We start from the raw sequence: 13,818 nt of genomic DNA, 5'->3' as shown, positions 1-13,818 counted from the left end.
AACTGGCCCGGGGCTCCCAGCTACCGCTGCCAGCATTGTCACCACTGCGGACTCATGGAGCATGAGATTCTCCCACGACCAAGAGTGGGAACTGGATACACAAATCCTTCAGCTCATTTTCAACTGCTGGGGATTCCCCACCATAGATCTTTTTGACACACTGCAAAATGCCCCTGTCCTCAATTCTGCTCGAGAGCAGGACTGGGACATGTATCTCTGGGAGATGCATTCCTCATCACATGGGATGCACCACTACTCTGCCTTCTATGCCATTAGCTTTCTGCCTGGACAGGACTAAACCTTTCTGAAAATCACCACGTTTATTCCTTTCACGGACCGAAAGATCCAAGGACACAGCCATCTCTTAACAATACCTTTCCAAGTGGATCTTGCAGTGTATACATCTGTCCTACCAACTACACAATCCACAACCTCCTATTGCAGTTAGAGCACATTCTACCGGCTCGCTTTCCACCTCTATTGCCTTTCTCAGTAATGTTCCCATTGCTGACATTTGCAAAGTGGTTACATGGGCATCAACAGACACTTTTGCCCATCACTACGCCTTTACTCATGACACCACAGCAAACACTTTCCTAGGACATACTGTCCTATCATCTGCAGTAAATGCTGCTTCAAAGCCCCTCCTTCCAATTAGGGGCACTGCTTCTTAGTCACCTACAGTGGAGCATCCATAGGGACATCATTTGAAGAAGAAGAAGAAAAGGTTACTCACTCTGTGCAGTAACTGAAGTTCTTTGAGATGTGTGTCCCTATCGGTGCTCCAATACCCACTCTCCTCCCCTCTTCTTCGGAGTCAACACATAGGCTCTGCGGCAGAGAAGGACCTGGAGGGCAGTTGGATCTCAGTGTTATATACATCCTGCTCAGAGCACAAGAAGGGGGAGGTGCGCATGTGCAGTCCAGGCACTTATGAAGATCTCCTGTCCCAGGTGCAGCGGGCGCTGCCACACCTACACCTAAATTGGAGGGACACATAGGGGGACGCATTTTGAAGAACCTCAATTACTGCACAGGGTGAGTAACCGTCTCATCCCAATAAAATTCATTTTATGAATGGACAATGTGCCATTTGGTATGAGGTTCTTTTTGATCTTTTGCCTTTTTATGGATCAGTATTTTTAAGACTTGGAGAGATTCACATTCTTCATGTATAAAGCTCATTCTGTCATTGTTATGACGACAAAAACGTACTTTTAGAAAAACAAGAACAGTATTTGAACAGAAACCTTTCATGCCAAGTTTCAGTGCTAAACTAATTTGTACAATTTGCTGGACAGAGGTACTTTTGTGGTACTATGAGTGTTGTAGCATGCATTAAACTGATCTGTTTCACAATCAGAACTTTAAAATCATTGATTGCTCTCCTAAACAGAGCTCTCAACTGTACTGTATCATTGTGACGGGGTTCCCGGGGTGCAACCTGAACTGTGGGACCGCTGAGCCCTCTGTCCCACCAACCTGGGGTATCCCTCTCACACTGTGATGCTGTTGACAAGCTACAAACCTCTGGCAGGTACTGCACTTACACAGACATCCACAGGCAGGAACACACCCAACAGAGTTACATGAATGCTTCTCCCAGCCACTCATGAACCAACAATAGAGAGACTCCAGTCAATTTCCCCCCCGCTTCCCAGCCTTGCACCCCCGAACTGTACTGTCTTGCCCTGGTCAGAAGCCTGACCAATGTAAGTTCATTACCCAGTCCGCACCTCCCTCAATGTGGACAGGGCATGCACTAGCCTTGGTAATGTGAGCTGAGATTTCCCAACCAAAACGCACTGTTTTAGGTAAAATATTAAACATATTTATTAACTACAGAAAGATAGATTATAAGTAGTAAGCGTAGAGATCAAAGTTGGTTACCTAAGAAATAAAATAAATTCGCAGTCTAAGTTCTATAAACTAGACAGGACTTGAATCAAGCAGTGTTTCACCCTGATAGATAGTACAAACAGGTCACAGATCTTCAATACACAGGCTTGGAATTCTCCTCCAGCCCGGAACCCTCTCACCTGTTCAAAGTCTTTGTTCTCCAAGCATGTTTCCAGGTGTTGAGTTGTGGGGGCAGTGAAGCCAAGTCATGATGTGACTCCCCCCTTTATAATTTCTTCCAGTTTGCTGGAAAGATCTATCCTCATGAGGTGGGGGTCCTCCCCCATTGGTCAAGCATTCTCCATTGTTTACGTGCTCTCTGAGAAATCTCCATTGTATACAGTTCCTGGGATAGTGGATTCTCTTTAATGAGCCATCAGCACGTCAGGCTACTCCATTGTTGTACCTGAAAGGTTGGTTGTGGGTGTTCCCAACCTCACAACATACCTCAGTAACATACACATAGCAAAACTTCATATACAATGATAGCACATACAGTCCAACAGATATTAATGTTCAACAAATCAAGACTTTTTAAATGATATCTCACAAGGCATACTTTGTACGAAACATATCATAATTATATGATGATGGTGAATATGGGGGTTTCAGGGTGCTGCATTGAGGTACAGAGTGCCACAATCATGCAATACATTTGCATTGCAGCTGGTTATGGCAGGTTCCCTTCACAAGGGATAGCAGGCGGGTGGAGATGCTTCTGCTGCACCTTTTGGGACCCCCTGCTCTTTTCCTCTACACTTCCGTACCTCAAAGAGCAGAGAGCATCCTGGCAAAGAAGAAACAGAGCTGCCTTGAAGCTGAAAGGAGTTTTCAGATAGGGAAGAGGAAAAACCCAATGGCTGGGCCCACACCTTATTCATAGGAGGAGGGAGCAGAAAAAGCACAGCAGCTCCAGGCCAAATCTGCTCCTTTCTTCCCCATGAAGGTGTTGGCCTAGCAGCCACTTCCGTCCTCACCCACTCTATCTGTAAGGGGGGTGGGGGGGCAGGAGGAATAAAACCGGCTGAGTCTTTCTAGCCAACTCTCCTTTCATCATAGGCAGTTCTGCTACAGGGAAGAGTGAAAGGAAAGGTTGAGCGGCAGCCTCCAGTAGCTGTAGCAGCCTTTGGGAGTCTTTGCACCCCAGCAGCAGCAGCAGCCACCATCCTTAAGGGAAGAGGAGGGTCTCACTGCAGGGGAGACCACATTAATATTGTGTGTACGCATGTGTGTGTAGCATTGATTGGGATTATGGCAGAGATTTGTGGTGGCATAAGGCAGCTGGCTTGAATTGCATGAATTTTATATAGGTGAGGAGGAGCTGCATGAATTTAATTGAGGCATTTTGTACTGACACTGTCCATCCACACCACTCTTCTTGTAGCCCCAAATGGTAAAAACGTGGAACACCTGTGTGGTGTTGAACTAGAAACTAACGATTGTTTCAGCATAAATTGTCAGTAAGGATGTTTTCTCTAAACCAGTTGTGCAATCTGTTATATGCTGCTCCCCCTGGTCCTAAGTAACCTGTACCACATTGCAAAACTCATGTAATTGTTTCACGCAGTAAGAAGCTATCCTTGAAAACAGATTTTGTACTTGAAAACATTATTTCTTATGGTTTGATGTACATAAACATATAGAGTACTACATTTCAGTTTGTTGCATGTTTTGTTGGTAGTGTAATATTGGCAGGCTTATTAAAGGTTGAGAGGTATGTATCGGATTTGTGGTTTTACATTGCAATATGCTTATAAACTGAAATCTCTGTCCTTTTTAGAACTGCGGGAAGATGGTTTCCAGCCCCAGAACTTCTTAGTCCAAGGAGTGAAGGCTTTACTTAGTGCTTTAAAGTTATGGATGAAAAAAGAAGTAAGTGCAAGTGGATTTGTTTATTTGTTGTTTTAGTGAATTGTTTCTAATTTTAAAACTACATGAAAGTCTGAGTCCTTTTAGAGTGTATTGCCATTTTGTAGATCTTTCATCCATTTGTAAATATTGGAAAACTTGCTAGAAATTACGGATGGGTGGTTTGGGGGAAAGCTGTCTGAGAGAGTTTTTTATTGTATGCCACTATCAGTTATTATAGACCAATTACTATATTTAACTCTTGGGATTGCATTTAATCCTGCTTTCTCTTTCCAGTGTATGATAAGAGTTAGATGGCAATCACATGAAGTTTCCCCATGTGAAATTATTATTGCGTGTTGGCAAAATAAACTTTGTGTGTCCACTGATATCACTTCTATACTGCAGAGATGATCAGAATTAGGCAGAAATGTATTCTGATTTAGAATTTGCTTTTGTTTGCCTCCACATTTTGCACATATGGTGCACAGTAACTTAGATCTAATAGCCTTTAAAAGCTTATCTACAGAAGTGGCTCCTTGTAGGTGCTCTAAAGGAGATTAAACCATCCAGAAATGAATATGGGGAGACCCTAAATACATTAGTACACTGGGAACCCCTCTGAAAAAAGTATTATATTTGTTAGCCTGACCTCTAGCAAAGTTACTCTGTGTGGGAGAGGAAAGATTAATGAGATCTTGTTTTCCCTCCCTTTTCTGAATGATTTGATTCCCCCCCCCCACCCCATTTCGTTGAAACAAGGAGCTCTGAAGGCCAAATTATTGAGCAGTAAAGGGAGAAGGAAAAACACAGTACCATAAACCAAAGAGATTCTGAAACCACCCCCCTCCTCCCCCAAAGAAAACAGTACTGGTTTTGTGGGGAGATTTGGGGTTCAACACTTTATTCTCCGTTCCCCCCTCCCTCCACTATGGTTATTGGTCTGATCTACAGACTTAGCTGAAAGCTCAAGAGGGGACCTCTTTGGCTTCAGGGCCATTCATCCATGCTTCTGTGAAACTAATCACTGCATATCCATCTCCTCTCAGGCTTTTCTTTGAACATTCACAGTAAGCTAAAAACTGGAAGAAGTTTGAATTGCAATTTTGCACAGAAAGCGTGTGTGGTTTTTTGTTGTTTTGGGGGGGCGTTTGAGTGCCCTCTGTGTATTCCCACTTGTGGGATATAGCGGCTTTGGAATTTTTCGAGCGAGCAGTGTCAGTTGGGGCCATTTTCCCCTTCCCTCCCTCACCCCCCACAAAGGATTCAACGGGTATAAAAGGGAAGGGGAATGGCCACACCCACCCTTCAGTTCCCTTTTAACCACCAAAGGTGTAGTGAGATTGAATCATATGCAATATCATTGATGTGTTTATCTGTTTTGTGCTTTTTGGTTCTGCCTTTTGTGGGCTATTGTCTTTTTTGTTAAATTAACAGTACAGGTTTCTTCAGTTTGAAGAATAAAGAAGAAATGCTACCCATCGGGCCCAGGTATTATCTGGATGACCTGCAGGAGCCAGAGTGCTGCCTCACACTCCCTTTCTAACAAGGGAGGCTCTTGAGACTGTCTGGTTGTGATCAAGTTCAACATTGACTTTGAACATCCGCTAACCTTAAGAGGCTCTGTGTCCAGCGTAAGCAACATCCATCTCCCCAGTCTTATCTGAATGAGCCCAGCACTGAGGTCTCCAGGTCAACCTAATTCATTGCCCGGGTTCTAGCATGGTCAATATTGAGGTTGAGGTCCACAGGTCCCATCGGGTTGATTGAATTTCATGCTGACACCATTGGTGTGATATCTCCTGAGCTACTAGGAAACAACAATAAATCAGTTAATTAATAAATTTTGGCAGCCACTCCTGGAATCTCATTGCCTTAGCACCGGAGGTCTGTGTTCCAATCAGATTAGGTCCTCTTGTGCTGGCACAGCTGGTGCTTTAGTCCTAGAACCTATTCTGTTATGGTGCCAGGAAGACCTTGGACTTTGTCTCCTATGCATAAACTAAGGATAATCTGCTTTGGGCACAGATGCCTCAGCAGTCTTCTCCTATTATTTTAAATTTACCTGTACCTGAGTACTCAGATAGCAACAATGCCCAATGGGAAGGCATTCAACTTCTTAATCTCAGTTGGGAACCCTAGATATATAGTACCAATTCTTCAGAATTGTTAGTGAATAATGTTGTTCCTCAGCCACAGCAAACAAAGATTGCTACCTATAAGGTGACATTTAGGTTGTATCACCTTTTTTCCATGGGACAAATTCCAGCTCTTTATCAGTCCAACTAGCCGCAAATGTCCATGAGATGCTTCCTTTTAAAACTGTGCTTTAAAAAATACCAGAGAACCTTGCTATGTTGACTTCATCTATCTTAGATGTCAGAGTATTTGTGTGTCTCCAAACTTTGGTCCACAGACAGGTTCTTTAACAGTGTAACTGGATGATATCTTTACCCGGGCCACGCATATGGCCTCCAGAAGACTGGAGCCACGATTCATTGATGCTGCTTACTCCTGAGTCACTTATGTCTCAGATCACTGAAGATACAGAAAGTGAAGTAACACATGCTCATCAGAGAATTCCTTTCTCGCATCCCTTACCATTTACAGTAATATTTCCAGATGGTAGACTTGAGACCTTCACCTTGTTATCCAGCCTTTTTAAGGAGTATGGACTCTGGTGGAGGTGAAAGCTCCACATTAAGGTTCTGGAATTGAATGACATTTGTCTAGCATTAAAGTATTCCTCCCTTTAATCAAGACCATAGACTCATCGACCAAAACCACAAATGTCTTTGTTAGGTCTCAGTCTGCTATTATGTATTGTGTAAAGAGTATGACCGGACTAGACTTCTTTGTTACCAAGGAGAATATCCATTATCTCCTGTTCTGCTAGAGAGGTCACTTCAGGGTCAAACAACACCATGTTCCTGACAAACTCCCTTTTTCTTAGATTGGAATTGAGAATTCCTCTGTTCCATTCCATATAGACCTGCCAGAGCATACACACTTAGAACATAGAGGATTTAGAAAGAAGAAATTGAGAGAGGCAGCCAAAAAGAATGAGAGTCTGAAGAAGGTAGAAAAAGATGTTAGGCTGAAACAGGTTATCTCTGCAGCCCTGAAAGATGAAAATGGTGAAAGGACATCGGAAAGGAACAAAATATATGCAAAATTCAACAATGATCTCTAGTTCTCACATGTCCGTGTCCAGTGTACACCATCAAGGTAGCAGGCTTCAGAAGAAGTTCGCGATGTTATGTGGGAAGAAATCGAATACGCAGTTCGTAACATAGAGAGGGAAGGAGCCCAGGAGTGGATGATATTTGGCTGGAATATCTCAAAGCAGGGGAAGATACTCTCTTCAAAGCGTTGGCGCAATGGTTCACCATCTACATCAATAGTAAGTGTGTTCCAGGTGCATGGAAGAAATCAAAAACAATACTATCGATGAAGAAAGGCGATCCAGAAGAATTGAGCAACTACTGTCCAATCACATTCCTCTCACAAGTGTATGTCTTCATCCGCGTCATACTCAATTGGATTAAGAGGGATCTTGAAATGCATGAAAGCAGAGAACAAGCTAGTTTCTGCTCAGGGTATTCGACAATTGATCACATCCACTCAGTTTGGCAGCTCATCAAAAAAATGCAAGGAATACAAATTACCATTGTGTCTTGCATTTGTCAACTACAAAAGGCATTTGACACGGTGGAGATTAATACTGTACAAAACATGCTCAACAAAATCGGAATTGACCTGAGGTACATTGACCTGCTGGAAAAAATTAACTGCAATTGTTTGACAGAGAACATTATTCAATGCCCCATGCATTATTATTATACGTGGAGGAGTCAGACAAGATGACACAGTGTCACCAAAGCTGTTTGCAGCAGTACTGGAGTCGCTGTTCAAAAAATTGTACTGGGAAGAAGGAATCGGAATTGATGGAGAACAGTTAACACGTTTTCTCTTCACTGACGACTGTAATATTGGCAAAGGACACAGCAGAACTGGAGAACAAATTGCAGCACCTGCAAACACTTTTGCATGATATCGGGTTGGAAATGAACATATGGAAGACTAAGTGGATGCGGAATGAGCATTGTGTAGCAGGAATCATCACTGTAAACAAGAAAGTAATTGAGGAGGTTGACAAATATATTTACCTGGGTCAGCAGATGAACAGAGACAACTCGTTTGAAGGGGAATGCAGTAGGAGAAGACAGGCGGGGTGGCCAAGTTTCAACAAAAGCGGAGGAAGAAAAATTCACTGTCACCCAGAGATCAGTGGAAAGGTGAATGTGTAAGATATCGCTCTGTGATCACATATATTGAATGAGGCGATCAGAAGGCGTACAGAGGTGACTGATATAGTGCGGGCGATGTATAACACAAAGTGGAGATGGGCGGTCAGGTAGTCCACAGGCAAGACAATAGGTGAACAACCTGCATCAGTGACTGGATCCCCAGAGACCACAAGCAACTGCTGGGCATACCGAAAATGCGCTGGGCCGATCCCATGACAAAAGTCTTTGGCCAGAAATGGAAAGAACGTGCTCGCAACAAAACAGAATGGTGTGGTGTTGACTTGTGCTTGTGGAGGGACAGACGAGGACAAGCCGGACAAAGGTGATTCCATATAGGTTCTTACTGCACTCATCACTGTTGTATCTGAGTATGTTCCAATAGTGTATTAAGCAAGATGACCAATGTCACATGTTGTTTGTTCTCTTATCCTCTCCAGGGGGAGAAGTATATGCAGGGGCCTGTCTTGTTTTGGTAAGGTTTTTTAAAATATACATGTTGGTATGTATATTAGAGAAGGAAAGATCAAAGAAATGGGCCTTGCACTTGGAGTGGAAGGTGGGAAGATGTGCGATGGTCTTTAGTTCCTGGGGGAATTCATTCTACTTTTTTGGATTGGTCCCTGGGAAAGTTGTCTCCTGCACAGATGAGATTTACCTTTATTGTGTAGAATTCCATTGCACCAGAGGAGCAAAGTTGTCGTCCTCAGTCTTCATCCTGGAGCTTTAGGCGGTCTTTTAGATATCCTGGGCTCAGACCATGGAGTACCTTGAAGATGACGATCAAGACCTTAAATTCAATTTACTGTTCTATGGGAAACCAGTGTAGGGAGCAGAGGTCAGGTTTGACGTGCTCACAGTAGTGTGTATTGCTAAAAAGATGTGCTGCAGCGTTCTGGTTGGAGCTTCCGAAGTGCTGAAGGCTTCATGCTCAGATATGTTGGCATGTTTATTCCATTTGAGAGTTGACAAAGGTGTGAATAACTGAGGCCAGGTCCTCATCCGCCAGGATGGGAAGGGGTCTGCTAGCCAACTGGAGATGATAAAAAGAGCTACTCACGATACTGCTGTGTGAGAGTCTAGTGTCTCCAAGGAATCCAAGAGTAATCCTAAACTACAGATTGAATTGACCAATTGTGGATGTGTGCCTTCAGTCAAAGGAGACTTCACTGTGGGTATGTACTCTTTAGTATGTTTTCATCTGCCCACCGGCATCATCCATTTCTTCCTCGGGTTCAGCTTCGGCCAGCTGTTCATCTGTGAGCTAATCTCATCTATGCCCTGGGTCATCTTGATGGTGGTAAGGTGGTTATATGTAGTGAAGGATAGGTAGAGCTGTGTATCATCTGCATATTGCTGGCCCTTGAGTCCATGCGTCTGACCAGTTCACTTAGTGGCTGCATAGAAGTGTTGAAAAGGATTGGAGGGTGAAATTGTGGTCATTTTCAATATTAGTTTGACCTGCTGTCTATAGCTGATGCTGGTTTGTTTGGTTTTTTTTTTTTTGGTAGATTTGCAATCCTTCTTTACCTAGAAGGCCTCAGCCCACTTTTCTAGGGGGGGTGTATTGCTTGCTAAATGCCAAGTGGGAAGATGCAGAGGCTACTCAAAGAAGAAAGAGGTTACTTCGAATGTTGCTTCTGCATATTAATACTTACCACCCATCTTTCCCTCTTCTTTGGAGTCTCAGGTCTGGTTCTGCACTTAAGTTTTGCTGACATAGATTTGTTGATTAGGAGTGTGAAACAAATCACACCTTGGCCTGACAAAGCTATGCCAGCAAAAGCGCTAGTGTAGATGCAGTTACACTGGCAAAGAAGTCCGTTTGCTGGCATAGCTTATTTTGTTCAGGGAATTGGTATAAGCTATACCAGCAAATGAACCCTTGCTGGTATAAACTGTCTCCACTACTAGGGTTTGCTGATTTAACTATACCGGCAAATACTTTCTAGTGTAGACAAGGCCTCAGGTAAATAAATGTGAAATTAGGGAAGGAACTGAAAGGCAGTTGGGGCCACTCCTCTTTTGAATCATCTGGGGGGATAGGGACGGAAGGCGTGAGTAGCCCAAATGTGCATTGCTTGCTCGAAGAACAACAGTTACTGGTAAGTAATCTCACAGCAGTCAATTTAATATTTTCCATAAAATCAATTATAATGATATTAATACAGCTTTAACATTACAGCTATGTATTACATCATCTGTTAAAGGAGAGCCTGCTCTTTCCAACTATCAAAAGAAAACTAGATTCTCAAAAAGGTGCCAGAAATATAAAATCAGTACAGGCTGATGGCTGATTGTTCCATACAGTGTGTTTCATAAGGAAAGAAGGCATTAGTTCTCAACTAGGGTGGTCTCTGATTTCATCCCAGTCATTCTGTATGCTTGTGCTTTTTCCTATATGTGGATCTTTGGAGAAGTTAGGTTATATAGTTTAGATCAGTGGTTCTCAAACTTTTGTACTTGACCCCTTTCACATAACAAGCCTCTGAATGCGACCCCCCGTATAAATTAAAAACACTTTGTTAGAAATTTAACACCATTATAAATGCTGGAGGCAAAGCGGGGTTTAGGGTGGAGGCTGACAGCTCGCGACCCCTATGTAATAACCTCATGACCTGACCCCCTGAGGGGTCCCAACCCCCAGTTTGAGAACCCCTGGTTTAGATGTTAAGCAAATTCTCAGTTAACTAGCTAGAACTAAGCCTTCATGTACTACTTATACTGACTGAAGATAAATCTATGGGGAAAACCCATCTAGCCACATATATTGTCTAAATGGATTAAAGTGAACACACACTATTATGGCCTTGCAGGCTTTTCAATACCATAAGGCCTTGGATCATGCTCTACCAGGTTTAAAATAGGCTCCATCACTGAAATATACAAGGATGCTGCCTGGAGATCAATTCATGCATTTACTCAGCATTGCTTTCGATTTGGCTTTTAGATCTGAGGCCCAATTTAGATTGGCCTCAGTTACATTAAGGTCATTAAGTTGTGACCTTAATGTAACTGAATTCTCTTCAGACCCCACCTGCTTTTAACATTGTTACTATTAGGAATCTCCCCAAGTAGGGTTCCATACTGACCATACTCAAAGGAGAAAGAGAAGTTTTTTCCAGTAGAAGTAGTCAGTTAAATAAATCGTCAGTATGGCTTCCTGTCCCCACTTCTTTAGATTCTTTGCTAAGGATTCTGAGAAAATGGAAAGAGCTGAGGGATAGTTGATGTTGCACTCCCTTAAATATCCTTGAGACCAAAAACATGCAGTGCTGCTTTCTAGAGTTCTGACTGGATTCCCCTGCATGTATATTCATTCATGCTGTCAATCTACTCTAACTATTACTAGTAAGTACTCTGGCTTAATTTGAATAGATTTTCTTTGGATCTAGGCTTTTCATAGTTTCATCTACTTTATAGTTGTCTACTATATACACTTGATTTTTATCTTAGTATAACTTATTTTATCTTTTTCCACTCTTCACGTACAGCTTGTAACAGAACATGCCTTTGAAATTCCTGACAATGTTAGGCCTGGGCATCTTATTAAAGAACTCTCTAAAGTGATTCGCTCTGTAGAGGTAAGACTAGAAGACATTACTGAACTGCACACAGGTTACTGTGTTTCTCTTATATCTTTGAATTACTGTAAAAACTGTCATATTTACAAAAAAGGTACTTGATCACTTTGAGCTTATAGCTTTACGGTAGTTGCAACTTTAGGGTCATTGTTTTCTGCAGTGTCACTTATTTAATGTCCTTGCCATTTATTTTTGAAAGTAGAAGGCCAGGTGGAAAATTTTTGGAGGTTGTCTAACTGCCAGTATTTCTGATTAACCAAAAACATAGCAATTTTTAAATTGTATAATCTTTATTCTAAAATTGGAAAACTTAAATCTTTTCAAAAGCAAGTGAAAACTTCTAAGAGTTCTAGTTTTTAAATATTTACCTTTTTTTTTTTTTTTTTAAAGATTATGCTCTTGTAGGGTTATACATTGAGAGCCCTTTCTTAGATCTTAGTATTTTGTCTCCTTTCTTCTCCCCTTGTCTGTCCTTTTTCTTTTGAACATTTTCTGCTCTTTTGTCTGGTGTATCACCATCTTTTCTTTTTCCTTTATTTTTTCTTCTCTGTATTTTGTATTGGGCATATTGTGCACTTTACTACTAAGAGTTCTTCAATGATTAGGATTCCTAGTCTTTGCAATGAGCATAGTCCTGTGATGAGAGCCGTGCTGGAAACTGAGGAGAGTAGTGGTCTGCTGAGTGTAATGGGTATATGCCCTGTACTTCCTTTGTGTAAACCGTGGTTAAGGCAGCAGAGTTGTCATAGCAATTTTTATCAAAAATCACAGAAAAAGTAAATTTAGTAAAAGTCATCGGATTTAGGAGGAAATGATGTATAAAATCACAGGAATGCTATTTAAAGGGGGAGCGCTGCGGGGATGGTTGGGTTGGATCATGGACACACAGAAAAATCGGGCACACAGAAAAATCATGGTATCTGAAATTTTTACCACTGTTACAAATATGCTGCCCTAACAATTGTATGTGGTGGTGGTGGTGGTGGTGATTATATTGTGGTAGCACCTAAAGGCCCCAATTAGGAGAGGGGTCTCCTGCTAGATGCTGTACAGATCCATCAGAAAACACAGGACCTCCCCAAAAGACCTACACTTTTGTTTCTTTTTATGATTGTTTTTGTTTCTTTTTATGATTTTTCATTCATTTATGTGAATGGGAAACCCTAATTAAATGTGTGGACTTGTCCTGACAGACCCCTCTGAAATATTTGTTTTCAATTAAAGGAGGAGAACAGCAAACCAGTTAAAACTCAGGGAATTCTTGGTATGTGCCCAGTTTCCTCACATGAAGCAACCTCTCCTCACCATTCCAGAAGAAAAGTGAGGAAACTGCGAGATCATACGATCAAAGTTCCTTCTAATCTGGATATCCTGGAGCTCCACACAAGGGAGGTACTCAAAAGGCTGGAGATGTCCCCATGGGAGGAGGCAAGTATTACATTTCATGGACATAAAAGACAAAAACTAGAATGTATAAAAAGTTTAAGCCATATATTAAGGTGTGAAAAACAGCATAAGAAATTGGATAAAAAATGTATCCTAATGCCACTGTATAAATTAGGTAACTCTCACCTAAATTATTGTGAGAAATCTGGCCATCCTATCTCAAAAAGGATATAGGAAAACATAGGAGATTGAGAAGATAAAAATAATTATGGCATAAAGAACTTCTAAAACAGTGCAAATATTGGGGATATTTAGTTCAGACAGGAGAGGTTGAGAGAGTATGTTAGAAGTATGCAAAACAGTGAATGTCATAGAGAAAAGTGAACTGGGTGCTCTTATTTGCTGTTTTCTCATAATACAAGATCAAGAGACATTCCATTAAACTGAAAGGCAACAAGTTAAATTTAATTTTTATATACAAAATAATTAACCTGTGAAACTCATTGCCACAAGATGTAATTCAAAAAGCCTAGAAGGATTCAAAAATATTTCTCCATTCATATGGATATTGAGGACATAGTTTTTCATCTAATGTAATTGTGTATTTTCTAAAAGGGATGTAAACATTCCTGTTTCAGAGGATAAGCCATTCTTGGAGTTAAGAAGAAAGTTCAATTTATGGGCAGGTTACTGGGCATTGTGGGATTTTTCCACTGGCGGAGACTAGCTAGTGGGTGTGATGTTTTGGGGTCCACCCAGACCAGTAAAGGGTTCTGTCATTCCCTGTCGTGTAA

The 13,818-nt window shown here is 41.7% G+C and overlaps 1 protein-coding gene across 1 annotated transcript in view; it reads left to right on the top strand.

The window, feature by feature from the left end:
* KDM7A (lysine demethylase 7A) overlaps positions 1-13,818 on the top strand; it is a 97,962-nt gene that overhangs the window by 63,513 nt on the left and 20,631 nt on the right. Inside the window, exons 10-12 of the mRNA XM_065413755.1 lie at positions 3,680-3,771; positions 11,549-11,638; positions 12,863-13,066. Coding sequence (XP_065269827.1) covers positions 3,680-3,771; positions 11,549-11,638; positions 12,863-13,066 — 386 coding nt within the window. The remainder of the gene's footprint in view (positions 1-3,679; positions 3,772-11,548; positions 11,639-12,862; positions 13,067-13,818) is intronic.

This window comes from Emys orbicularis, chromosome 1 (assembly GCF_028017835.1).
Source record: "Emys orbicularis isolate rEmyOrb1 chromosome 1, rEmyOrb1.hap1, whole genome shotgun sequence".
In the NCBI taxonomy this organism is placed as follows: domain Eukaryota; kingdom Metazoa; phylum Chordata; order Testudines; family Emydidae; genus Emys; species Emys orbicularis.
This window is presented reverse-complemented; position numbering and strand designations above follow the sequence as displayed.